The 26,241-nt window shown below is 38.6% G+C and overlaps 1 protein-coding gene and 1 non-coding gene across 3 annotated transcripts in view; one reads left to right on the top strand and one right to left on the bottom strand.

Annotated features, from left to right (window-relative positions):
- AFG1L (AFG1 like ATPase) overlaps positions 1–26,241 on the top strand; it is a 200,771-nt gene that overhangs the window by 51,562 nt on the left and 122,968 nt on the right. For both annotated transcript variants that reach the window (XM_030316082.1, XM_032593233.1), the window contains exons 4-6: positions 5,523–5,574; positions 16,655–16,756; positions 17,935–18,065. In XM_030316082.1, the coding sequence (XP_030171942.1) occupies positions 5,523–5,574; positions 16,655–16,756; positions 17,935–18,065 (285 nt within the window). The remainder of the gene's footprint in view (positions 1–5,522; positions 5,575–16,654; positions 16,757–17,934; positions 18,066–26,241) is intronic.
- Positions 4,612–4,749, bottom strand: LOC115515143. The gene has a single exon (XR_003969195.1). It is a non-coding gene; the product is annotated as a small nucleolar RNA SNORA70 (small nucleolar RNA).

Genomic DNA, 26,241 nt, shown 5'->3' on the forward strand with positions numbered 1-26,241 from the left:
TGCACTGTCAGTGGAGAGCGCAGTGCGGGGCTCAAACTCATGAACGGGGCTCAAACTCATGAACCGTGAGATCATGACCCGAATTGAAGTCAGAGCTCAACCGACTGAGCCACCCAGGTGCGCTCCCCACAACATCATCTTTAAACTTACCATCTGCACAGTCTATAATACAGAGTCATTGGAGATTTATCAAAAGCCCAGTGGAGAAGGTGTCGTCATCCTGCTTTATGAATTTCTGAAGATACAAGTAACATAGCAAAACTTACAACTGGTCACTAATGAAACTTGTTCATCTTCAGAGTTTCAGGCCTTTGTTTAGTGTTAAGTGTATGCATTTAAAGGATAGGGCGCGTATCAGAGTCCTGGCAGGAAACCGTTCACAGCAGATGTTTCAAATAAAGACTGAATCAAGATGACTTAGTCATGAGTTAATCAGGCCTAAGACAGCAAACGAGATGGAGAATGTAAGGAGGAGCCTGGAGTGGGCTGGAGCTGTGGCATGAGGGCCTGACTGATGGTCCTGAAGGGATGCAGCTCTGCCAGAGACATAGCAATGAAGCCAGGAGGAAACAGGAAGGAATGGTCTGATTTTTCTTTCCTCCCTCTCTTCCATCTCCTGAAGTAGTATGTCACAGGGGCTAACGCCAGCTAGCAGCCAGCCAGCAAGGTTAGCCTCCTGGGGTGCAGAGCTGGAGGAAGGAGATGGTTGGGGGAGGGGAGCAAATGGAGAATATCAGCACCTAAGAATGATAGCAGGGTGGAGTTTTCTGAGACCTAAGAACAAATGATAGAAATTAAAACACTATAGGGGTGCTTGGGTGGCTAGGTCGGTTAAGAGTCTGAGGTCGGGTCATGATCTGAAGGTTCGTGGGTTGGAGCCCCACTTCAGAGTCTGTGCTGAGAGCATGGACACTGCTTGGGATTCTGTCTTTCTCTTTCTGTCTCCGCAACACCCCCCCCACCCCCCCCCCCCCCCCCCCCCCCCCCGCTCCTCCCCTACTCATGCTGTGGTCTCAAAATAAACTTAAAAAAATTAAAGCATCATAAAGGAAATTTAATGGAACTGAAAAATAGGGTAAATTGTGAGAAAATGTAAATTAGGAGCATGTAAATGATGTGGGTTTCTGTCTAAGTCATTTTGAAGAAAATTGTGAACCTTACTTTCTGTGAATTCACTACTATAAATAAGGAATTTTAAAACTTCTTTAGGACCCATTTTATAGTCTTCTAAATAGTCTTACTGTTCACCATTTGATTCTGATTTTCCCCTTAAAATACAGATTTTTATCTTTTTATTTTTATTTTTTTTTTAAGATTTTAAGTAATCTCTACACCCTATCTCTACTTGGGGCTCAAACTTACAACTCCAAGATCAAGAGTCACACGCTCTACTGACTGAACCATCCAGGTGCCCCGAACTATAGATTTTTCGGGGTGCCTGGGTGGCTTAGTTGGTTGAACATCCGACTTTTGCTTTGGGCTGAGGTCATGATCTCCCGGTTCGTGGGTTCAAGCCCCACGTTGGGCTCTGTGCTGGCGGTAAGGAGCCTGCTTGGGATTCTCCCTCTCCCTCTCTCTCTGCCCCTCCCCTGTGCACATGCTCTCTGTCAAAATGAATACAAATTTAAAAAAACCTTAAAAAAATATACAGATTTTTAAATCCCTTGAAATAATTTCAGTAATTTTTGGATGACTGAAAGTATATTAGGAGAAAATTGAAAAAGTGAAAAGTGAAAATACTTGGAGTATATTTTGTTTAGGTAGATGGTATCTAACATGTTATAATTATAATATAATATGTATATGTAATACATATTATATAATTTAAAAATATGTATGTAATATATAGTGTAATATAACATTTGCCAAAATGTTTTTTTCCAAAATATGTTGAGTTTGAGTGGGTAAAACAGAAGATAGGACCAAATGCTGGTTTTTTTTTTTGGCAGCATTGAGTTCTCTCTGTGTCATCTTTTCCTCCCAATCTTTAAGTTTTTGCCTCGAACTTCATTTATTTAGCATATATTGGTGATCTCATGTGGATAGTACTAGAGACCCTAGACTATTCCCGCAAAGTGTGTTATGAAGAATTATGAATTGCTATGACCCTTGGAGTTACCTAATACAGAACATTGCTTTCAAAAGATTTTTTAAAATTTATTTTGAGAGAGAGGGTAGATGGAGGAGGGGCAGGGAGAGGGGGGTGGGGAAAGAGACTCCTAAGCAAACGCCATGCTGTCAGCACAGAGCCGGATGGGGGCTCTGTCTCACAAACCATGGGATCATGACCTGAGCCGAAATCAAGAGTCTGTCGCTTAATTGACTGAGCCATCCAGGCGCCCTTCAAAAGATTTCTAATACATAGACTATACTTAGAGATTATGAAGTTCTATGTAAGCTTTCCAATTTGAAGCTGTTCTAAAATTATTTAAGAGCATAATGCTTTTTTCTGGCAAGTTGAAAATAGCATAACCAGTGTACAAGAATGGCTCGTATAAGATCTTAAAACAAAACAAATTAAGAGGTTTTGGCAGGAATGGAATCTGTTTTCAGCTGAGATTTAAGAATAGATTGAGAGTTAATGTGCAGAGGAACACAGGGAATGCAGTCAGCTGGCAAAATCAAAGCAAAGAACGTCCTTTTGCCTAAATGGTGGGGAAGGGGCATGCTAGAGTCAGGGGCTGGATTTATAGAGAAGGCTGAGAGGGGCAGAAAAGCAAGAGAAGTTTCTAAGACATGTTGGAGTGAACTCACAGACTAAAAAACAACAGCCATTATGTACTAGATTGTATCTAGCTTTTGAGTATGTTCTCAGCCAAAATCCTGACTGCTCTGGTTTGTTCTAAGAGGCATAACCTTTGCCTCTTTCCGCTTTTACCCTTCCTGAATTCTCTCTGCTCTTGCTTACCTTGGTTTTTTGCACAGGTGTCTAGAAATTTGCAGAGTTCAAAGGTTACTTTTCTAAGTGGAACAAAATTTAGTATGGTTATTTGGGTTGACAGTAGTATTAGGCAAAGAGAAGTTGCATTTTGTTTCTTCCTTGGAGACCTCCATCCTCCTATTTTGATCTGGACTTGATTGCCTTCTTCATCTGCTTGTGTCTCTGCTTCTGGAGCAACTCTCTATCTCACCAGGGCTTCCTTCACAGGATCCTTTGTCTTTCCTGGAGTCCAGGGGTTTCTATTTCTGTTAGGGGGATATTGTTAAGACCCGCTATGTATGGGGGCACCTGGGTGGCTCAATCAGTTAAGTGTCTGACTTGGGCTCAGGTCATGATCTGATGGTTTGTGAGTTTGAGCCCTACGTCGGGTTCTGTGTTGACAGCTTGGAGCCTGGAGCCTGCTTCAGATTGTGTGTCTCCCTCTTTCTCTGCCACTTCCCCGCTCACACTCTGTCTCTCTCTCTCAAAAATAAATAAATGTTAAAAAAAATAGACCTTCTATGTATGGAATGTCAATTTTCCATTTTCATACTTGATGGATACTTAGGGTAGATTAGATTGGAAATCGATGCCCCTCAAATCTTATTCAAGTCTTTATCTGTTTGTGACTTGTTACCCTACTCCTTTGTCACCCTCCCCAATGGCCACCTCAGACATTTGTAGAATGTTTCCTCTATCCCTGGTGTGTAAAATTTCAGGGTTATGACTTGGTATTGGTTTTATTTCCCTCTCTCTGCTGGGCACTTACTCTTTCCTCCCAAATCTAGAAATGAAGTCCTTCAGATCTGAGAAAAATCTTGGTATTATTCCTTAGATAACTTCCTCCTCTCTTTTCCCTCTATTTTCCCTTTCTGGAATTCCTTTTTTTTTGGCCAGACATTGGACCTCCTGATGAATTAGTCCAGTAATCTTATATTTTCCATTTATTATTGTTGCTATTTATTGTATTTTCATTTTTTAAAAAATGTTTGTTTATTTTGAGAGAGAGAGTGGTGGAGGGGGAGAGCAAAAGAGGGAGATAGAGAATCCCAAGCAGGCTCTGGAGCTGTCAGCACAGAGCCCGATCCAGGACTCGATCTCATGAACATGAAATCATATTCTGAGTCCAAATCAAGAGTCAGAGGCTTAACCAACTAAGCCACCTAGGCACCCCTAAAGACTTTGTATTTTTAAAGTAATCTTTACACCCAACATGGGGCTTGAATTTACAACCCCAAGATTATGAGTCACATGCTTCACTGCCTGGGCCAGCCAGGTGCCCCTCCGCTATCATATTTTATTTATTTATGTATTTATGTACTTATGTATTTATGTATTTATTTTTTAGACAGGCAGTAGGGTTTATTGGTGGTCATGAATAGGGAAGGTACAGTGCCAAGTTTCTCATGAGTGCAGAGTCTGCCCTTTTTCCAAGAGGCCATAATTAGGGATGTATTTGACCCCACAGCCATCTGGGATGAGCTGTTTTCCTACTACCATGAATTCAAATTCATCCACATTAAACTTAGTAAATCCCCGTTTCTTAGAAATGTACATCTTCTGTCAGCCAGAGAACTTGAACTTGGCCTTGTGTGGGGCCTCAATCACATGTTCCTTGTTTTGCAGCTTGGTTACAGTTGGAGCCTAGGTTGGAGATGGGGTGAGGTCATACATCAATGTCCACTGGAAAGGGCTGTCTCCAAGGTCCCTTAGGGCAACCCATACAATCACCAGGCTGCATACACTACCAAGGAGGCTACTGTTCACAGCCATTGCATACTGAGCCCCCACAGGGAAAGAGCACAGCCTACTTACTTAATTGGCTGCAGATCTGCTACCGTATTTTAAATTTCATTCTTAATGTTCCTTTTTAAAAATTGCATTTTGTTCTTGCTTTACAGTTTTAAAAGCTTTTCTCGTTTTCCCCAGCATATTAATTATACTGATTCCAGTTTTATTTTGAAGTTTCCTTTTGCTGTCTAGGTAGTCTCTGTTTCCTCTGAGTTTTTATCCTCTCTGTACTCTTGCTCTGGTCTCCAGCTTTCATCTTGGGCATTTTTCTTTTCACGTTTCTATTGATTCTTGGCTGTCAATTTATTTTAGCATCTTTTCAGATACTGACAAGCCGATCAAAGGCTCCATCATAAGAGGGTGGTTGATTGGTGGTGCTCTGTTGTGAGGTGATCTAATAGGGACCAGGTATTTCTTTGGGAAAAGTCCACACATAAGTAGCTTTGGGCTTTTTCTTTTCTGTAGACTATTTAGTGTCTCCAGAAAAATTCCTCTGCTCTCTTGCTAGCTGGGAATGAGCTAGGCTGTCATTATTTGGGGAGCCCACTTGGGGAAGACGGCATAGTTATTAAATGATGTAAGGGATGTAAACTCCAGTTGTGTGACTTCAGCCCTTGCCCTGGGCTGCTGTGGTTCTTGCCTCCTACATTAAAATGGAAGTTGGGCTTCATAGCTTTTACATCAAGTTTTTTGTACTCATTATGTATAATAGCCTGTTTTAGTCCTATATGTTATAGTTAGGAACACTGTGTATATGGTGATATTTAATTATTTCCATGTTAGAGATTTATAATTTGTTCTTAATTTACAGCTGTTTTCAAGGAGCAAACCTCCAAGGGGCCTGTATGTTTATGGAGATGTTGGTAAGTGTGCTAAAATAAGTTTTGAGTGGTCCAAACAGGAAATTTCCCAGCTTTAGCCCAGGGATATTTCCATTTCCATCCCTCAGTCTGCCACCAGGTAGGGAATAGGATGGGGCAAAGTAAAACAAGGAGGAGAGGATAGGGGAGAGGTGGGAGCTATCTTAGTTTTCACTTTCACTTTTCATAGAGAAGTGACCTGAGCTGAAGTCGGATGCTTAACCGACTGAGCCACCAGGCGCTCCTAGGCACCCCTATTCTTAATGGATGAGTGGTTATGTTTCCTTGGTCTCCCACATCCACATACTGGGCACAAAGACTTACCTTTTCATGGAAACCTTATGAGCTATTGCTTACCTTCTAGATTTAACTAATCAATGAGTGTCTGCTTCTTTTCTGACTTTGTTCTTGGTGAAATTGTTGTTTGGCTTCTGTTTCCTTCAAACAAGTTCTTTTCTCCTGGTCCTAAACCTTTCCCTGTTTACCCACATTTATTGATGTCATAAAGGTGGCTCTTATTTTATTTGGTCTTAATGCTTATCAATTATTTTTTTTATTGGCTTACTCAAAATGCACATTTACATATAGCAAAATCGGTTTGCTTCTCAACTGATAAACCTCAAGCTCCCCTACAGCCATAACAAATTTGTGCTATGAGGAAATGGTAGCAAAAGTTTTTATCTTAATAACAATTTTAGGACCAGAAAAGTATTAGGAGTTGAATAAGTAGTTATGGTGCCTTAAAGATCCAACTGTTCTTTTCTGGGTCCTCCCTCTTCCCATTTGTTTATGAATGCCTGTAAATACCTGCTCTACACTTAGAGATTTAGCAAGTTTAAGAAAAAGAATCGGTGAGTTCATAAACAAGTGGATGATAAGAGATTGTCCTTTAAGATTCATCAAGTCCTTGGAGCTTACAGATTTGGAAAATGTCAAAGAAATTCAAGCTATTCTATTTTGTTTTTGTTTTTTGTTTTTTTTTAGATTTTAAAGTAATCTCTACACTCACCATGGGGCTTAAACTCACAGCCCCAAGATCAAGAGTTGTACGCTCTTCTGACCAAGCCAGCCAGGCGCCCCCAAGCTATTCTTTTTCTTAGTTCATTGGCTAATTGGTATTTTTAAGAATAGCATATGCTTATTTCTTATTTAGAAAGCAATTTATTCCAAAGGCTTATTTACAAAGCAATTTATTCCACAGTTTTATGTGTCTACACCTTTGGGTACTGTTCTCATTCTGTGGTCATCTCTTATTCTTTGTCTCTTTGGAGAACATTTACTTCCTATACCTTCACTTTCACGTTTAGTCATTGCTAAAATCAACATCTTTGTTTCTCCTGTTACCTTAACCACTTACCCATAAATGGAGATGGTTAGTAAAGCACAACTGTTTCTACTTCTGCAAAAGGGCTTTAAAAAAAAAAACCCAAAACCTATAAAAGTTACTGCATTTTAGTTTGGAAAATACAGCCCTATGCTAACAAATTGAAGGGAGGTATAACAAGCGTCATTCGTCCGAGTGCTTGAAGGAATTGGAGAAGATGTGATAACATGGGATGTTCACAGAGCTGGGTGTGTGGCAACCTTTGGTTAAGAACATCTTTATAGCGTAGAGAGGGGAAGAGAAAGGAATTCTAAAATGGGAAGGAAGATGAACATTTTGGTGGCTATACTCAGTTTAGTTTAGGATACTTACAAAAACAGGTAGTAAAAGGTCAATTCTCAGTTTGAGGGCGTTCTCTGGCTGGGAGAATAGCCTCAGAATGCTCTCCCAAGCTCTTTTTTGTTACTATTTTCCTTTTTTTTAGACTTGGGAAACAGGTGTTCAGTTTCAGAGAGACTCATGACAAAGAGAGGTCTGTGTCATAGCACCCCCTTCCCTTCCTTATTTCTGCACTTGCCCTAGGCTCTGTCACGCATGCTTCTTTCTACTCATGTGGAGATGACTGACTCAGATGGATCCTCAATCCAGGGAGCCCCAGTAGATTTGATTCAGTAATTTTCATTCATTTTCACTAATAAAATGCTTATTAGCACATCTCCTGCAGAAGGCAAAAGCTGCAATAGGAGTGTTTTTTTTAATAAAATTTTTTATAAATATGTTAAATGTTATATTTATATAAATGTTTTATTAATGTTAAATTTATTTATTTTTTGAGAGACAGAGTATGACTGGTAGAGGGGCAGAGAGAGAGGGAGTCACAGATTTGGAAGCAAGCTCCAGGCTCTGAGCTGTCAGCACAGAGCTGGATGTGGGGCTCAAACTCACGAACGCGAGATCATGACCTGAGCCGAAGTTGGATGCTTAACTGACGCCCCAGGAGTGTTTTGTGGCTTCATTCTTACCCTGCAGTTGGCTTTCTTGGGTTTCAGCTCTGGCTAGCAGACTGCAGTGGTGATGGCGGGTTGTTGATTTCCCTGGTACATTTGGAGAGAATCAAAGGAGGTTTTTATTTATCAGTCCCTTTTCTGCTGCCTCCTGGTTTAACCTCACCTGCTTCACATTGATAATTTCATCAGTCAAAAGGCAGGCTGGTTTTAGTATTAGGAGCTGGGAAGCAAAACTCTGGGCTTGGGGCAGTGATGGAGGACACCACCCCTAGCTCCTTTAGCAGGAAGATTGGCTGTGAAAAGGGCACCGTGGGGAAGGGGGGCTAGCGCTTGAGTAGTCCTTTTTGGCTTCATAACTATATAGGCTTGAAAGTTAGAACTTAAAAGGGTTTTAGGTTTATAAGAATCTTCTCTTGAGAAAAATACAAGGTTTTATTTAGGATACTGCAGAGACCAAAGCAAAATTGTGAGGTAGATAAAATTTATTGTTGGTTTCTTCCCCACGTTTTTTTAACATCTGTCCTCATTCTTGCGTTCACTTGACAAGTGTCTGCTGTGTGCCAGGCACCGTGTTGTTTCTGCAGAAGGTGGTGGTCAGTAAAAGCAGACACAGTCTTTGCTCACCCGAAACTTACAGACTCTTGTGATGGCTCTAGAAATGTTTTTTGAACATAACCTACAGTAAAAAAATATTTTTACATTCTGACGTACATGTGTGTGTGTGTGCACACATGTACACACACACACCCTGAAAAATAGTTTCATGAAAGAAAACTTACCCTTACATGTGGTACATTTTGATATTTTCTATTCTATTCTATGAAAAAATAATTCTGGTTGTAGAGGCAGTTTTTTTAAAAAAATTTTAAATCTTTATTTATTTTTGAGAGACAGAGAGACAGTGCAAGTAGGGGAAGAACAGAGAGAGAGGGAGACACAGAATCTGAATCAGGGTTCAGGCTCTGAGCTGTTGGCATTCTAGGGTTTGTTCCTGCTGTTTCATCTCTTTGGGCATTAGGATTTCTCATGCTGGATCTTCCATGAGACACAGCTTTCTCTACTAGTTAAACTTACCTGGTTGGACTCATATTATTCCAGGATCTTCTAGCCTTCTAGCTAAACTTCTGAACTATTTCTAAGCTGTTTTTAATCTAAACTATTCTAAACTACTTTTTAAGTTTTTGTTAAAATTTTTAAATATTTATTTTAGAGAGAGAGACACACACACACACACACAGCACAAGTGGGAGAGGGGCAGAGAGAGGGAGACACAGAATCCGAAGCAGGCTCCAGCTGTCAGCACAGAGCTTGACGTGGGGCTTGAACCCATGAACTGCAAGATCATGACCTGAGCCGAGGTGAGACACTTAACTGACTAAGCCACCAGGCACCACTACTTTTTAAGTTTTTAATGGGTTCCATTGGATTAATGGGTTACCGTTCCAGAACATTTGCATTTAAAGAGAGTCTTCTGAGAGTTAGAATTTCACTGAAACTTAGTATATGAAATAGAACTGTAGTGATTCAGCTGGCCAGTTGGTGATTTGGGGCAGACAAATCTTTTTTTTTTTTTTTTTTTTTTAATGTTTATTTATTTTTGAGACAGAGAGAGCATGAGCGGGGGAGGGGCGGAGAGAGAGACACACACACAGAATCTGAGGCAGGCTCCAGGCTCAGAGCCATCAGCACAGAGCCCGACGTGGGGCTCGAACTCGTCAACTGCGAGATCATGACCGGAGCCGAAGCCGGACACTCAACCGACTGAGACACCCAGGTGCCCCCTGGGCAGAGACATCTTTTAACATCTCTGAAATTCTACCACACACAGGCTGTTGCCCACCCATACTAAATCTAATGGTGCTTATCATAGACACATGTAAAGAATTTTACATTTTAGAAAGATCTTTGCTACCGTTTCTTTCCTTTTTTTGTTAGTGTCATGAACTTAACATTTTCTTCATATTCTCCCTAAACACTCTTTGGTGCTGAGGAAAGTCAAATATTAATAATTACTTGGGTATATTTACTAGTCTCTGTTAGAAGTAGAGAAAAAAATAGACATTGGTAGAAATTAATAAGAGAACAAACACAAAATAAGTAGAATTAAGTATATATAAGCCATACCATTTTCATATTAACATTTTAAATTTCATTAAGTATTCAGTTACTCAGATTTCTAATTATATCATAAACGTTTCTGTTTTCAATGTGATATTGTTAAGTCTTTAGTCTGTGTGTGTGTGTGAGTGTGTGTGTGTCTCACATCATACCACAGAAATGCATCAGCAAAATTCAGGCTGTTCATATATATGCAACATACGTAATGCATGTATAATGTTACATACATACATGTATAAACCGATTTGTCTGGTAGGATTTCCTACAACCTGGATCTTGCTGGTGCATCCCTGTGGTATAGTGTGAGAGTCTTCCAACTTTGTCTTTTTCAAGATTGTTTTGGCTATTTTATGGCTTTTGCATTTCCATATAAATTTTATTTATTTATTTATTTATTTATTTATTTATTTATTTATTTATTTATGAGAGAATGCAAGCATGAGTGGGGGAGGGACAGATGGAGAGGTAGAGAGAGAATCTTAAGCAGGCTCCATGCTCAGGGCGGAGCTGGATGCGGGGCTCAATCTCACAAACTGAGTCACTAAGGCGCCCTGTTATTTTCTTCTTCAAAAAATAATAGTCACCCCAATGAGTGTGAAGTGGTATCTCATCGTGCATTTCTCAAATGATTAGTGATATCAAGCATCTTTTCATTGTAGGTTTCTTTTGTATTTGTCCTTTATGTGTTTGAAAGTATGCTGCTTTTCCTAGTTTGCTGAGAGATTTGATCATAAATGCGTGTTGAGTTTTTTTCAAGTGTGATGATTATATGGTTTTTATATGTTAAATTTTATTTTGGCAGGGGGTTAAGTTACTTACATGCCAGCTCAATTTATTTGAAGGTGTTTTTAATTGAAATTTTTATTAAGATAATTAATAGATTCACATATACTAGTAAGAAGTAATAATGGAGGTATCTGTGTACATGTTACTCATTTCTCCCCAAAGGTAACATTTTACAAAGACTACATACACTATAAATATCACAAACAGAATGACATTGATACAATTCACTGATCTCATTCAAATTTCTTGTTTTACTTGTACTCATTTATGTATGTGTGTATTTAGTTCTATATAATTTATCACCTGGTGGTTCATGTATCCACCACCACAGTCAAGGGACTACACATTCTGTCACCGCAAGAGTCCCTTGTATTGCTCATAATTTTATAACCATACCTAGTCACCCATTGTTTCTAAGTCCTGGAAACCACGAATCTGTTCTCCATTCCTAAGATTCTGACATTTCAAAAATGTTACATAAATGGCATAGTAGGTAACCTCATGAGATTGGCCTTTTTTTTTTTTTTTCTTTCTCAGCGTAATTCTTTGGACATTCATTCAAGTCGTATGAGTTCAGTATCTCTGGAAATTGTTCATCTTACAGTTCCCTGGTGGCCATTCTTTGCCTCACATCGTAGAGGATCACCCTACACATGAGCAGCTAGTATTCAGCCAAAGACTCAAGAATACCCTCATGTTGATTTCTGGAGCTCTTTCATAGCTTCCTTTTCCCTGGCACTTTGCCTTGCAAATTTCACCTCTGTGGGACTCCTAATTCTGATCTCTCTTAACCCATCTCAGCCAGTTGTGGGTGTTTTGCTTGGATTCCTCCGTTCTGTTCAGCAGTCTGGAGGGTGCCTCCAAGCCAAAAGCTGAAGTGATCTAGGGCTCATCTTGTTTTTTCCTTCCGTCATGGATCAGAGTCTTGTACTGTTATTTTCCAGTGTCTGAAAACATTAGTTTCATGTATCTCATCCCGTTTTCTAGTTGTTCACATTGGGATGGCAAGTCTGGAACCAGTTATTCTCACATAGTCTCTCAAATGTTTTCATTTTCTTGGTACACATTGCCAAGCTTTTCTTGCTCCAAGGTGATACAAATGTTTACACATATTATCTGCTGGGTCTTTCATATTTGTTAGCACCTTGGATTCATCTGGAAATAATTTTGGTGTGAAATGTGATGGTAGAGATCTAGTTTTATTTTTTGCAAATGGTTGAGCATTTGTCTTTAGCAATTACTGTTTTTTTTCATATACACTCATATATACTCAGATCTGCTTAATTGGTTTAGTTGATTTTTTAAAAAATTCAGTACCACTCAAATATAATTTCTCTAATTTCATAATATATTTGTATTATGTAGTTTCTCTTCTTCCTGTCTTTGCCCCCCCCCCATCTCTATTACTTGCTACTTATCTTGTTTTAGAACATTTTTGACATTTTTTAAAAAGAAATTAACTGCTCAGCAGAATTTTTAAAAGTGTGGGTGTTTTGTTTTACTCAAATGTTAAGTGCTTTATTTTTTTCTAATTAATCGTGGGTCTTAGATATCATGCCATATCAGAACATATAGATTTACCTCATTCATTTTACTGGGTATAATATTTTATTATAAGAACATTTCACAATTCACTTAACCAGTTTCCTGTTGATAGGCATTTGTTTATTTTTTATTTATTTTTTTTTACCAAGAGATTGACTTTAGGATCATATTGTCAAGTTATTCCTAAATTGATTTTTTTAAATGTTTATTTATTGTTGAGAGAGAGAGAGAGAGAGAGAGAGAGAGAGAGAGAGAGAACGAACACGAGCAGGGGAGGAGCAGAGACAGAGGGAGACACAGAATCAGTAACAGGCTCCAGGCTCTGAGTTGTCAGCACAGAGCCCGATGCCGGGCTTGAACTCACAAACCATGGGATCATGATCTGAGCTGAAGCTGGACGCTCATCTGACTGAGCAACCAGGCGCCCCCCTAAGTTGAGTTTGATTGGGATTTGACTGAGCTTTGAAGTAATTTAGGGGAAAAAAAATCTCCTTATACTATTGATTTTGGTTCTGAGTATTTTTAAATACTTATCTTTTGATGGATACTGCCAAACTGACTTCCAGAAAGGATTTTTTTGTTTATTTTAATTTTATTTATTTATTGTGTATGTGTGTGTGTGAGAGAGAGAGAGAGAGAGAACATGTACAAGCGGGGAACGGGCAGAGAGAAGGAAAGAGAGAATCCCAGGCAGGCTCTGCACTGTCAGCGCAGAGCCCAATGTGGGGCTCAAGCTCATCAACTGTGAGATCATGACCCGAGCCGAAACCTAGAGTCTTAACCGACTGAGTCACCCAGGCGCCCCCAGGAGGGCTGGTTTTATACTACCACCAGAAGTGTATCGGAGTGCTTGTTTTCCTACATCGTCACCAATATAAAAATGTTGTATAATTGGTGTTTTAATTTGTATTCCTTTTTATTTCTGGTAGAATTAAACTTTTAAAAATATGTTTAAAGCTATGTATTTATATTTTTTGTGTCATTTGAATACTCATATTTTTTTTTTGCTCATTGATCATCTGTTTTTTTCTTTCCCCTCTTGAGTCTGTACTGTTTAGTACTCTTTCAGTTGTGGCGGGGAAAAAAAGGCAGTTGAGTTAGCTGAACCAGAGGAGGAATTTAAAAGTTGGTTTAATTATTCGGTTGAATAATTAATTAATAATAATTATTAAGTTGAATGAATTAAGTTGATTGAACTGAGGGTAGATCTATATTTTTTTATCTTAAATAATGTGTTAGGGATCTCTCTCCCTTTCCCTCCATTTCCCTTTTCCTTCATCTTTTTTGTCCTGCTTTCCTTTTTGGCTTCATTCTTGTTCACAGGTTTGTCATTGGATTCATTGTTGGTCACAATTTTTTGCAGTTATAGAAAAGATTTCTGGAATTTTCTAGGTTGCTCTTTCAGAAAGAAAAGAGATGATGGTCATTCTCAGAACCAATATTCACTGCCCCTGGATAACACTGACCTAACCTAGGTACATGCCGATTGCAGGGCCAACCACAGTGTATATGATAATGGGGTATTTTTGATTGGCCCATCCTGTGATTAATACCCTCATAGAATCATGCTAAGTAGAGAAGTTTGCAGAAGGAAGAGATTTAGGACAGACCACAAAACAGAACAAAACAAAATACACAATTCCATTGTAGTTTTTAAGAGCTTTTTATATTTTAAAGATATGTAAGGTCAATCTTTAAAATTTTTTTTTTTTCAACGTTTATTTATTTTTGGGACAGAGAGAGACAGAGCATGAACGGGGGAGGGGCAGAGAGAGAGGGAGACACAGAATCGGAAACAGGCTCCAGGCTCTGAGCAGTCAGCACAGAGCCCGACGCGGGGCTCGAACTCACGGACCGCGAGATCGTGACCTGGCTGAAGTCGGACGCTTAACCGACTGCGCCACCCAGGCGCCCCGTAAGGTCAATCTTTAAAGTTTCATGAAGGCTGGGATTTTTGTCTGTTTTGTTTACTACTAGATCCTGAGGCACGATAGGGCCTCACACATGGTGTTCAGTAACAATATATTGATTGTATAAATAAAGATATTAATTTTATTTATAGTGATTTTGATATTCAGAAGGTTGAAGTTCATGTAGCCTAATTTATCATTTTTTTCTTTTTGATTTTTTTTTTTTTTTTTGCTTTTATTTCCAGAAACGTTTTATATGATGGTGTTGTTAAGTCTGTTTTTTAAAGTGTTAGCACAAAGATTGCATTCAAATATATATTATTCACATTTTTGGTTAGATAATTCATGACTTTTTTTTCTGGATCTACAAGTATACTGTGCTTCATGCAGCAGAGTTTGAAACTTTATTTTTTGCATAAATGTAATGATTTAAAATCTGCCACTTACTGTATCAAGAAATGTTATACTGAATGGTTTTACAAAAAATTATTTTTAAATCTAATTGATCTCTTTATTAGTGACCAAATGTGTTTGGTGAATTGTACTTTCATATACAAAAAACTTTCTGGTAATTCCAGTGGCATAGGTTCAAAGTCATGTGAAGTGGAGGAAAGCCAAATAGATTTAAGGCTCAGATTTTACATCCTCAGCTGCCTATCAATACGCGTAGCTCCTGCAAAGAGAGGATGGGCACTGTGGTAGAGTGGTGGTGGAGAAAGTGGTGAGGGTGAGAGAGAGCACCAGCCTGGCCTGGCTGGGCCTGCTGAGGAATGCTGGGTCTGAACCCAGCTCTAGTACCACCAGTGTCCCCAGAGCTCTGGGCTTCCTGTGAGGGAATAAGACTTTCTGTGCATACTTTGTTGAATGTGATTCTTTGATTACTAATGCAATCACAGTGATTAAAAATTTTGGTGTGTTGAGGGGCGCCTGGGTGGCTCAGTTGGTTAAGCGTCCGACTTCTTTGGCTCAGGTCATGATCTCGTGGTTCGTGGGTTTGAGCCCCGTGTTGGGCTCAGTGCTGACAGCTCAGAGCCTGGAGCCTGTTTCAGATTCTGTGTCTCTCCCTCTCTGTGACCCTCCCCTGTTCATGCTCTGTCTCTCTCTGTCTCAAAAATAAATAAACGTTAAAAAAAAATTAAAAAAATTTCGGAGGGGAAGGAAAAAAAAAAAAAAGAGATTAGAGTGGGAGAGAGCCAAAGCATAAGAGACTCTTAAAACTGAGAACAACTCTTAAGAGACTCTTAAAAACTGAGAACAAACTGAGGGTTGATGGGGGGTGGGAGGGAGGGGAGGGTGGGTGATGGGTATTGAGGAGGGCACCTTTTGGGATGAGCACTGGGTGTTGTATGGAAACCAATTTGACAATAAATTTCATATATTAAAAAAAATAAAATAATGAAATACAAAAAAAAATTCGGTGTGTTGAATATTAGGTAATTAAATTATAAGGGTTAACTATATTAGAATTTCTTCAAGTAGGCCTCATTTTGAAAGACTTAGGTGCTGAGCTTTTTAAGAAAGTGTTACATTTTAAGAACACTTTCTTAAAAAGCTGAAACAAAACAAACAAAGGGGGAAAAAAAGACAAACGGAGAAAGAGACTCTTAACTATGGAGAACCTGATGGTTACCAGGGCAGAAGTGGTAGAGGGATGTGTGAAATAAACTAGGTGATGGGGATTAAGGAGTGTGCTTGTCATGATGAGTTCCAGGTGATGTATAAAATTGTTGAATCACTGTATTGTATACCTGAAACTAATTTAACTCTGTATGTTTACTGGAATTAAAATAAAAAACTTAAAGAGAACATAATATCAACATTTATAAAGGAAATCCTGTAGGATATGCAAGAAGAAATAAAGATAAACCTACAGAAAAAGTGTTCTATTGGCAATTCTCCAGCTCTAACATACATGTATTATTTATTTTCAGAATTTATGTTAGATACTAATCTTTTCTTTTTTTTTAATTTTTTAATTTTCAAATTTCCCATAGTGCCTAAGACCACTCCTCATGCGTATGGCCCAATAAAACCATAAATATTTATTTAATTGATAAAGTTATTTTATTCATATTGATGTCTTTTGGAAGAGAAACTGAAGGATGAATAATCTGCAAATCTTACCAGTTTATTTACATAATTCTCTGGGAGAAATAGCCCCTGTAATGTTAACTAGATGTCATATTTCCTAATAACAGGATTTTAACAGAAAAGAGCAATGTCAACATTTTATTTTTAGCTGGTTTAACATAAAAAATAAACACTCCTTTCTAAAAAAGTAACATAGTCTTAAGCTTTCCAGTAGAAGAGTGTGGTTTCATTATCCCAAAGCTAATGAACAATCATTAGAGCAATCAGTACATACTATTTAATAGTTTTTTTTTTTTTTTAAGGTACAGGGAAAACAATGGTGATGGACATGTTTTATGCTTATGTGGAAATGAAGAGGAAGAAACGGGTTCATTTTCATGGTTTCATGCTAGATGTTCATGAAAGTAAGTTAAAGGATCTAAAAGAAGGGGTTTTTAAGTGGACAAACACTACAAAATACTTTTCTTCATCTTTTAAAATTCTTAATCTTTTAATCTTTTAAAATATTAGATTTTGCTTAAAGTAAGGTTTTATTTGGTTTCATTTGTTTTGTGCTATATTGAAATGATTTGTAGCGTATTTAGAGTTGATCCTAAAGACAGATTCAAAATCAGTATTTCCCAATAAAAGAAGACAGGTTACTATATGAAGGTCAGGTATTTTCTCCTTCTACTAAGGGTCAATAAGAAATGTTAAAAACTCACTTATTTGGAGAAGTTGTTCTTGATTAGGTCCTTTCCTCTGTGTTACCTTAGCATGTAGGCATTCATGTACTTGTAGGCATGCTTTATTGTTTGTCAACGTTCCTTTTTAAAAAATTTTTTATTTTTATTTTTTGAGAGCGAGCTCTGTGTGCGAGGGAGTGTGTGCAAGTGGGGGAGGAGCTGAGGGAGAAGGAGGAGGGTATTTTAAGCAGACTCCATGCTCAACAGGGAGCCTCAGCTGGGGCTCGATTTCACAGTCCTGAGACTATGACCTGAGCCAAAATGAAGAGTCAGACGCTCAACCAACTGTGCCACTCAGGCGCCCTGCTTTGTTGGTGTTCTTAAGTTATGTCATTTTGCATTACTTGTCTACCAGCTATACTAACCTCACCAGGGCGGGAACATTGTATTTTTCTTCTAATACTTTCAGCATTTAGTACACATATAATGAGTGAAGTGGGACTGGCTAGAGACCAGGAAGCATCCTGATTATGTATGCTAGACGTAGGGCAGGATCACCTCCTCTGCCCCCATCTCTGAAATCCTCAGCAGTAAGACTGATCTGTTGATCCATCTAGTTACCATCTTGTCATCTAGCCTATCATTTGTCATCTCTGAAGTGATTGAAAAGAGGGGGGATGGAATGACTACAAAGTGTCCTTACAGCCATGGGAATGCATTAATATGTGAACAACTTATTTTGAGGTAGAGAAAGTGCAACCAATTTTCAATAATCACATTTGATTTTATGTGGCATTTACACGTAATTTTTATGTTTACGCTAAGATTTCACTTAGAGATTTAAAAGGTATGTTATAGTTGTCTAAAATGGACTATTAATACAATATTTGATTTGTGTTTAATTTTATCCATTAAAGGAATACACCGCCTTAAACAGAGTTTGCCAAAAAGGAAACCGGGATTCATGGCTAAATCATATGATCCGATAGCTCCTATAGCTGAAGAAATCAGCGAAGAGGCATGTCTCTTATGTTTTGATGAGTTTCAGGTAAGGTAGAGATATTTCATAGATGTAGAATGGTATGCTGAATGATATGTGAAGATTTAAATTCTGTTCCTGATTTTATCATTGTTTTATAAATTGATTTGACACATTACCTCTTATTTTACTGTCTGGTCCAGGAGTCAGCAAACTATGGCTTGCAAAGGGAAAATCTTGCCCATCTGCTTTTGTATGGCCAGTGAGAAAAGAATGATTTTTATATTTTTAAAGAGTCTTTTCAAAAAGAAAAAGAAAATGCAACAAAGGCCATATGTGGCTTGCAAAACCTAAAACATTTACTACTCAGTCTTTTATAGGAAAAGTTTGCCTTCCCCTATATTACAGTCAGTGGATTTACATTTCCCCTATACCACAATGGAGATAATGTTGATTACACAATAATGTCTAAAGATATTTGAAGTTTTTTTAAGTGTTTATTTTTATTTTGAGAGAGAGTGTGCACACACAAGCAAGCATGAGAGGGGGAGGGGGAGAGAATTAGAGAATCCCAAGCAGGCTGTGTGCTGTCAGCACAGAGCTGGACTTGGGGACTCGATCTCATGAACTGTGAGATCATGAACTGAGCTGAAATCAAGAGTCAGACGCTCAGCCAACTGAGCCACCCAGGCACCCCTGAAGTTTTTTTGAAAGCATTATATAAAAAAAACAAATGATTCACTCATCTCATTTAGACTTTACAACTTATTTGTGATAAAGGGAGGGAGTTCGCCCTCATTGAACTTCTAAAGTTTCTTCTAGTTTAGGATTCTCTGAAATAGTACGTTTAGATTGGTAATATGTTACTTTCTGATCTTTATTTCCTATGAGAGCAAATATGGCATGCCAGCAAATACCGTGTCTTACGTTTTTCTGTGTCCTAGAGTTTAACAACAACAACAACAACAGATACTCTAGTTAAGAATTATTTCCTCATTTCACTGCTTTCTTTAGTAGTTCTGAAATGCAGTAGTTGATTTTTTTAAGATGCGTATCAGAAGAGCAATTGGTTATTGGAATAAAAATAGAAAAACCATAAGTACTGAATATAAACTTAAAAATAGGGCATCACTGGGGTGCCTGGGTGGCTTAGTCAGTTAAGCATCTGACTTCAGCTCAGGTCGTGATCTCAAGGTTGATGAGTTCAAGACCCACATCAGGCTCTCTGCTGTCAGCACAAAAGCCTGCTTTGGATCCTCTATCCCTGTCTCTCTCTGTCCCTTCCCTGCTTGTTCTCTCTGTCTCAAGAATAAATTTTTTTTTTTTAACCTTTATTTATTTTTGAAACAGAAAGAGACAGAGCATGAACGGGGTAGGGGCAGAGAGAGAGGGAGACACAGAACCGGAAGCAGGCTCCAGGCTCCGAGCCATCAGCCCAGAGCCCGACGCGGGGCTCGAACTCATGGACCATGAGATCGTGACCTGAGCTGAAGTCGGTTGCTTAACCGACTGAGCCACCCAGGCGCCCCAAGAATAAATAAACTTAAAAAAAAAAAAAGTTTCACTCCCAAAGCTTTTGAATAATATTTCTGGAGCTGAGTGCAGAAATTCCCATGTCTGATTACGTAAAATAAAGGCCCAGAGAACTTTCAAGGGTAGGAAGGTAACACTTTGTGCCTACTCTGAGGTGGGCCCTGGTGAGTGTCACATTTTATTTAAGCCTCACAACATATTTGTGATGAAGGGAGGGAGCCGTCCTAGTTGAATTGTAAAGTTTCTTAACAGTTTTAAGATTCTCTAAAATGATGCATTTAAATTGGTAGTGAGTTATTTCTTGTTCTGTGTTTAAAAACCTGGGTTGGTGGGAAGATAAGAGGCCAGGATGCCTTTATCCCAAATGAGGCATGAGAAGTCTCTTTTAGTAGCTTGATACACTTAATCTAAGAGCAGTCTTGATTTATGAGAGAAGAGAAAGAAGAATTTTTGCCAGGAATGGTGTTACACTGAGCCATCTAAGGGGGAGGAATCTTTATTTCATTTTCCCTTCAGTCTATTAAGATACCCTGGCATTCACTTTTTGTACTGTACAGCTACAAAGGTCTTCAGAAGAAAGGCTGATGGGCAAGAAATGTTTACTTACTACTCTGAAGAAGAGTACTAAGTACACCAATGTGTTGCAGAAAGAAAAGGGCCTCATTTAGTTTTGTTTTTTTTTAAATTAATTTATTTTGAAAGAGAGCATGCGTGTGAGCCGGGAAGAGGCAGAGACAGAGAGAGAGAGAGGGAGGGAGGGAGAGAGAAAATCTCAAGCAGGCTCCGAGCTGTCAATGCAGAGCCAGAGGTAGGGCTCTATCTCACGAACTGTGAGTTCATGACCTGAGCCTAAACCAAGAGTCAGAACCTCAACCGACTGAGCCACCCAGGTACCCCTAGTTCTAAAAGTAGCACCAAGTTGACAGTTATGCTGTCTTCAATAACAGAAGTCAGCAATCAATCAGGGAAGGCCATTTCTCTTGTTTCCTCATTATGAGTGTCTTAACCACAGTTTCCTTAAATAAAATTGAGTTGGCACAATTAAAGTAAAAAAAAAAATTATATGTTTATTTATTTATTTTGAGAGAGACAGCATGAGGGGGGGGGATGCAGAGAGAGAGAGAGGGAGAGAGACTGAGAAAAAGAGAGAGAGAGAGAGAGAGAGAGAGAGAGAGAATCCTAAGCAGTCTCTGTGCTGGCGTGGGGCTCAAACTCATGAAACTGTGAGATCATACATGACCTGACCCGAAACCAAGAGCTGGATACTCAACCAGCTGAGCCACCGAGGCACCTCTGAAGTTGAAATTTTTAAAAAGGGTACTAACACCCAACCTTTGTAAAATGATTCATGGTTTACAAATTTTTCTTATATGCTTCATTTAATTCTATAAAATAGTTATGATATTCATTATGTAGATGAGGATATAGAGGCATCAGAATTTCCTCGGTATCGTATGAAGATCATTACCCTTAACTTAAAATGTGTAAATTTTAAAACTTTGAGAGAAAAGATTGGCCTGTTTCTGTGACAGGATGACCATTGACAAGACTATTTAAGAAGCTAAGGAAGTAATGAAAATTTGGCTGTACAAAGGAGATCCTGAGAAGATTAATAGCAGGGCCAAATTACCCATGAGGTGAAGGAGGCACAGTACTTAGGGTCCATGATACTTTTAGGACCCCATGAAAATGTTTTAATTTCTTTTAAAATTTGAAGAAAAAATGAATGTATCATCATGAATTCAGCCTGTATCTGTCTGTATCTGTATATATTTTACACCAACATAGTCATAAAATACAATTATGTATATAAACACACATTTTCAAATGTATTTTCTAAGTGAGGAAGGGGCTCATGAAGGTAAAACCAGGAAAGTCATAATGTTGCCCTGATAGTGAGGTGATAACAGAAACCTGTCTGGTTGCATGGGGCATTCTCCATTGAGTTCCAATTTCAGAAGGTTGATGGTTGGCTGGGAAGAAGGAAACAAAAGCAACTCTCAGGATACTTATATTCCAAATGAGTGAGTCTTGCAAAAGAAAGGCAGGCAGTAAAAAAATGATTTTTTAAGTTAAGTATTAAGGAGATCAAGGGGGATACAGGCCCCTTGGCTGTAAAATGTTACTTGTCAACAAAGAGAGAGTGGATGTGATGGAACTGTCATCACCTGCCCTGACCAGAGTTGGTTTGATGTTCATTCATTTGTTTACTCATCCATCCCTGTTGCCTTAAATAAAGAACCTTATCCCATACTATAAGACCCTATCTGACCCACAGTCAAATGGACCATGTATGGACATCTGATCTCTGAGTAGCCTACACGGTTGTCAACAATATTGCACTTTTTGGTGTGCCCTGGGGATTGAGCCAGTCATATACTCCATCTCATGTCTTTCAAGTAAAATGCAGTTTTACTGCACAGTAATGAAACAAGGGCAGTTCCTTCACAGTAATGAAACAGGAACAAAGAGACCTAGGAAATAACAATCCCATTAGGGGGAAGACTACAAGGCTGCTCCCTGGACAGCCGCTGAGCTCTCCAGAGCTACCTATGCTCTGAAGCCAATCTTTAGCTCCAGTTCCCAGTAGGTGCTAACAGTACTGTTCCCATCCTGGTGTCTTATTTATTTATTTATTTCTGATAGAGAGAGAGAGAGAGAGAGAGCGAGCAAACATGCGCATGTGCAAGCAGGGGGGAGTGGTAGAGGGAGAGGGAGAGAGAGAGTCTTAAGCAGTCTCCACGCTCAGCAAGGAACCCATGCAGAGTTCGATCTCACAACTGTGAGATCCTGACCTGAGCTGAAATCGAGAGTTGGACACTTAACTGACTGAGCCACCCAGGTGCGCTCCATGCATCCTGGAGTCTTAAGTAAACCCCTTTTCTTTATCTGAATCTCCTGTCCCTGTTTCTTGCAAGCAGTCTTGATGAGGATGGAACTCCTGTTTTGCTCTTATCTGCCTTAGTGGTAGGGATTTCCCTGTGGTCTGTAAAAGCTAGCATAAATAGGAGTACTGTTAGGAAATGTCACCTTCCTTCATATAAAATCCAGTACCTCCAGTGGAAGGAGAATTACCTGATAAACTAAAGACAAAAGATCCCAGAGATGAGGTATCTCTTAGGATGCTTTTGACTGCAGGTAACAGAAAACCCAATTTAAAAAGGCTTAAACTCTAAGTGGGGGGGTCCGGGGGGAGGGATGGAATACAATAAGATAGTGTCATTCCTTTTATTCAAGCCTGCCTCCTTCCTCTCTGATCTTATCTCCTATACTTTCAGCCTTGCTCATTGCTCCCTACTATTTCCATCCCTATTGTTTTCATAGATTAGGGAACCATAGCTAATAGATTTGGGTGTTAAACCAAATGCTTCTTTCCCGTCAGGGCTCTGAAGAAAATTTGCTCAGAGATGGTAAAACAAGACTGAATACCAAATTGATTACCTTTGTTTAATCCCAAATGCTACTAGAATGAAGCATTCTGGTATGTCAGAGTTGACAACATGAGAGACTCTCTGCTTTTAAGAAAGTTGGGCTGCATGTCTTAGGATGAAACATGTTAGTAGTTTTGCTCTTTTATTTCCTCTACAATTCCTGACTCGAGCCCTAGAGTCTGTATGCAAGACCCTGTATGCAAGAAAAGGCCAATATCTGCATATACCCACTGTTGAGAAGAACCAGGAAAGCAAGAGTATAAGGGCAAGAATATGTCCCTTAAGAGCAGAGATGATCACTGAGCAGTACCTGGATCTCCTAGTTTTAATATCTGGACTGTGTTCCACTGGTCTTAGAGAAGCTCCTCCAACACACCAAAACTGGATTATTTATACTCCAAATCTCTCCTTGTCTCTCATTCCAAAATTCAAGAGGATAAAAGGATACCTCCAAAATATTGCTGCAGCAGCATTCCGATCCCCAACATCCACACAATTTAGAACAAATAAGCAGAGCCTTTGCACTGAACTTTCTGCCTGGGACGGTCTCTCCTGGATACCCCTAAGAGTCTCTCACTTCTTCAGATCTTTGCTCAGTTACCTCCTTAACAAGACCTATTCCTACAAAATTGCAATTTGCCATTAATCAGTGTCCCTTACTATCCTTTCAAGAAATTTTTTTTAACGTTTATTTATTCTTGAGAGAGGGTGAGAGAGAGAGAGAGAGAGAGAGAGAGACAGAGTGTGAGTGGGGAGGAGCAGAGAGAGAGAGAGGGAGACACAGAATCCAAAGCAGGTTCCAGGCTGTGAGCTGTCAGCACAGACGTGGGCTGGAACTCAGGAACCATGAGATCATGACCTGAGCCGAAGTTGTATGCTTAACTGATTGAGCCACCCAGGCACCCTAAAACCATTCTTTAAAAAAATAACATATCATCTTCTGGTAGATAATATATTACTTATTATGTTTACTATTTATATAATTCCTCCATAACAATGTAAACTTGAAGGCAGGAATCTTTGTGTGTTTTTTTGAATGTTTATTTATTTATTTTGAGAGAGATTGAGAGAGTGAGAGAGGGGTGGAGAGAGGGAGAGAGAAAATCCCAAGTAGGTCCTCCACTGTCAGTGCAGAGCCCAATGAGGGGCTCAATGCCAAGAACCGTGAGCTCATGACCTGAGCCAAAATCAAGAGTCAGTCGCTTAACTGACTGAGCCACCCAAACACCCAGGAATCTGTTTTTAATTGACGTATCTCAAATGTCTAGAACAGTGTTTGAGGATGAATGAATGAATAATAGTGAGTGAATGAATGAATGAATGAATGAATAAATCTAGTACCAAATGATAAATATTGAGCTAGTCTCCCAACTAAGTCCCACTTCTCTTATGTATAATAACTACCCACAATTTTTCCTGTCAACATTCTGAATTATCTTAACTTTTTTGTCTAATTTAATAGATGAAAAGTGGCATCTCATTGTTTTAATATTTATTCCTTTAAGTAATAATATAGTTGGATTTTTTCTATGTTTATTTACTAACTACTTAAAATTCATCTTTTATGAACTGAGACAATGCCATTTATTGGAATGCTTACATTCCATCTATTATGTGTATTCTGTAATAACATTAGTTTTTGTTTGTTGAGTACTGTGGGGCTATGTTCTTAACTACTGTACTATGCTAAGTATCATTCTATAGCTAAAATTCTATACAGCTACATATAAATAATATGCAATTATACTAGCATATATACCATACATAGATAATACAGCTGACATTTCTTGAGGATTTACTCTAAGGATCATAACAATTTTGCAAGGTAGGTATTGTTACTACCTTCATTATATTGATGAGGAAATTAAGGGTCAGAGAAGTTAAGTAACTTGTCCAAGGTCACACAGCTGGTAACTCAGTTTGAATTCATCATTGGTGCTCTGATTCATTAGTAGTGACAGCTACGTTATATGTTCTCTTTGGTATATGATGTCTTGTGTTATATATTTAAATACATAGATCTAGAGCTGAGTTGACTTTTAGTAGATATTTTATTTTTTTTTTTTAAATTTTTTTTTTTTCAACGTTTATTTATTTTTGGGACAGAGAGACAGAGCATGAACGGGGGAGGGGCAGAGAGAGAGGGAGACACAGAATCGGAAACAGGCTCCAGGCTCTGAGCCATCAGCCCAGAGCCCGACGCGGGGCTCGAACTCCCGGACCGCGAGATCGTGACCTGGCTGAAGTCGGACGCTTAACCGACTGCGCCACCCAGGCGCCCCTTTAGTAGATATTTTAATGACAGAACCTAAAAATTATCCTTAAGCCTATTAAGTCTAGTATAATACATTGCTGATTTTCTAGAAAAGAATTTTTTTGGCCCTTTTTTCTTAACAGCCATATGTCTACAATCATCACATCACTTTTAAAATTGAATCCTACTAGTAGTCTTGATTTTTAACTAGTTATTATTGGCCTTTTGGTAGTGTTAATATAATATTTATTTTACTAGGGAGCTGGACGGGAATTATTGCTGCTTAAAATCAAGAATACATGTGCTCTTGAATTTGAGGAATTTAAAAATTATGTTTTGGTAGCATTCAGATTACATTTCCAGAATATATTCTTCATCAGCTTGGTCATTTTAACTAAGTATAGCATTTCAGTTTTGCCTGTAGTATCAAATATACTATTCTTGTTTTGTTTGAGAAATTTGGCTAGGTAGGTTGTTTTTATGTGTTTTAGTTGCTAAAATAAAAGAACAGCTTTTCCTCAGAGTTTTCTGTAGGGTCTTCATTGTGTTGACTTTGAATGATTATGTTTCTTATTACATCATTTATGAATCTGAAGGTATACAATACTGAAGGAAACCGATTTAAAAAAAAAATGTTATTTCCTCCTGTCCCTTTCAGGGACACTGGATGGATGTTTTACTAATATGGTCTTAAAAACAAAACAAAACAAAAAAGAATTCTGATGAGCAGAATATCATGCAAAATTCTCCTCTGTAAGCTATCAATATCATTTAAAAAATAGTTTTGACCGTTTTTGTAAAACAGAAAAGCTATTAAAAACTGCTAATAAAAAATAGGTGCTTATTTTTGTGCTAATACTAATTACTGATAATGCATGCTTATGTTTGTCACTCATTACATGGCACTGTACCAATCAGTGGGTGACTGAGACTCGAGCACTTACATATGTAAATTAACCATTAGATTTTCTTTTTTTTCCTTTTTTCCTTAAGTGAGTCATAATGGAAAGCAACTCTAGGTCATAAA

This window comes from Lynx canadensis, chromosome B2 (assembly GCF_007474595.2).
Source record: "Lynx canadensis isolate LIC74 chromosome B2, mLynCan4.pri.v2, whole genome shotgun sequence".
NCBI classification, from domain to species: domain Eukaryota; kingdom Metazoa; phylum Chordata; class Mammalia; order Carnivora; family Felidae; genus Lynx; species Lynx canadensis.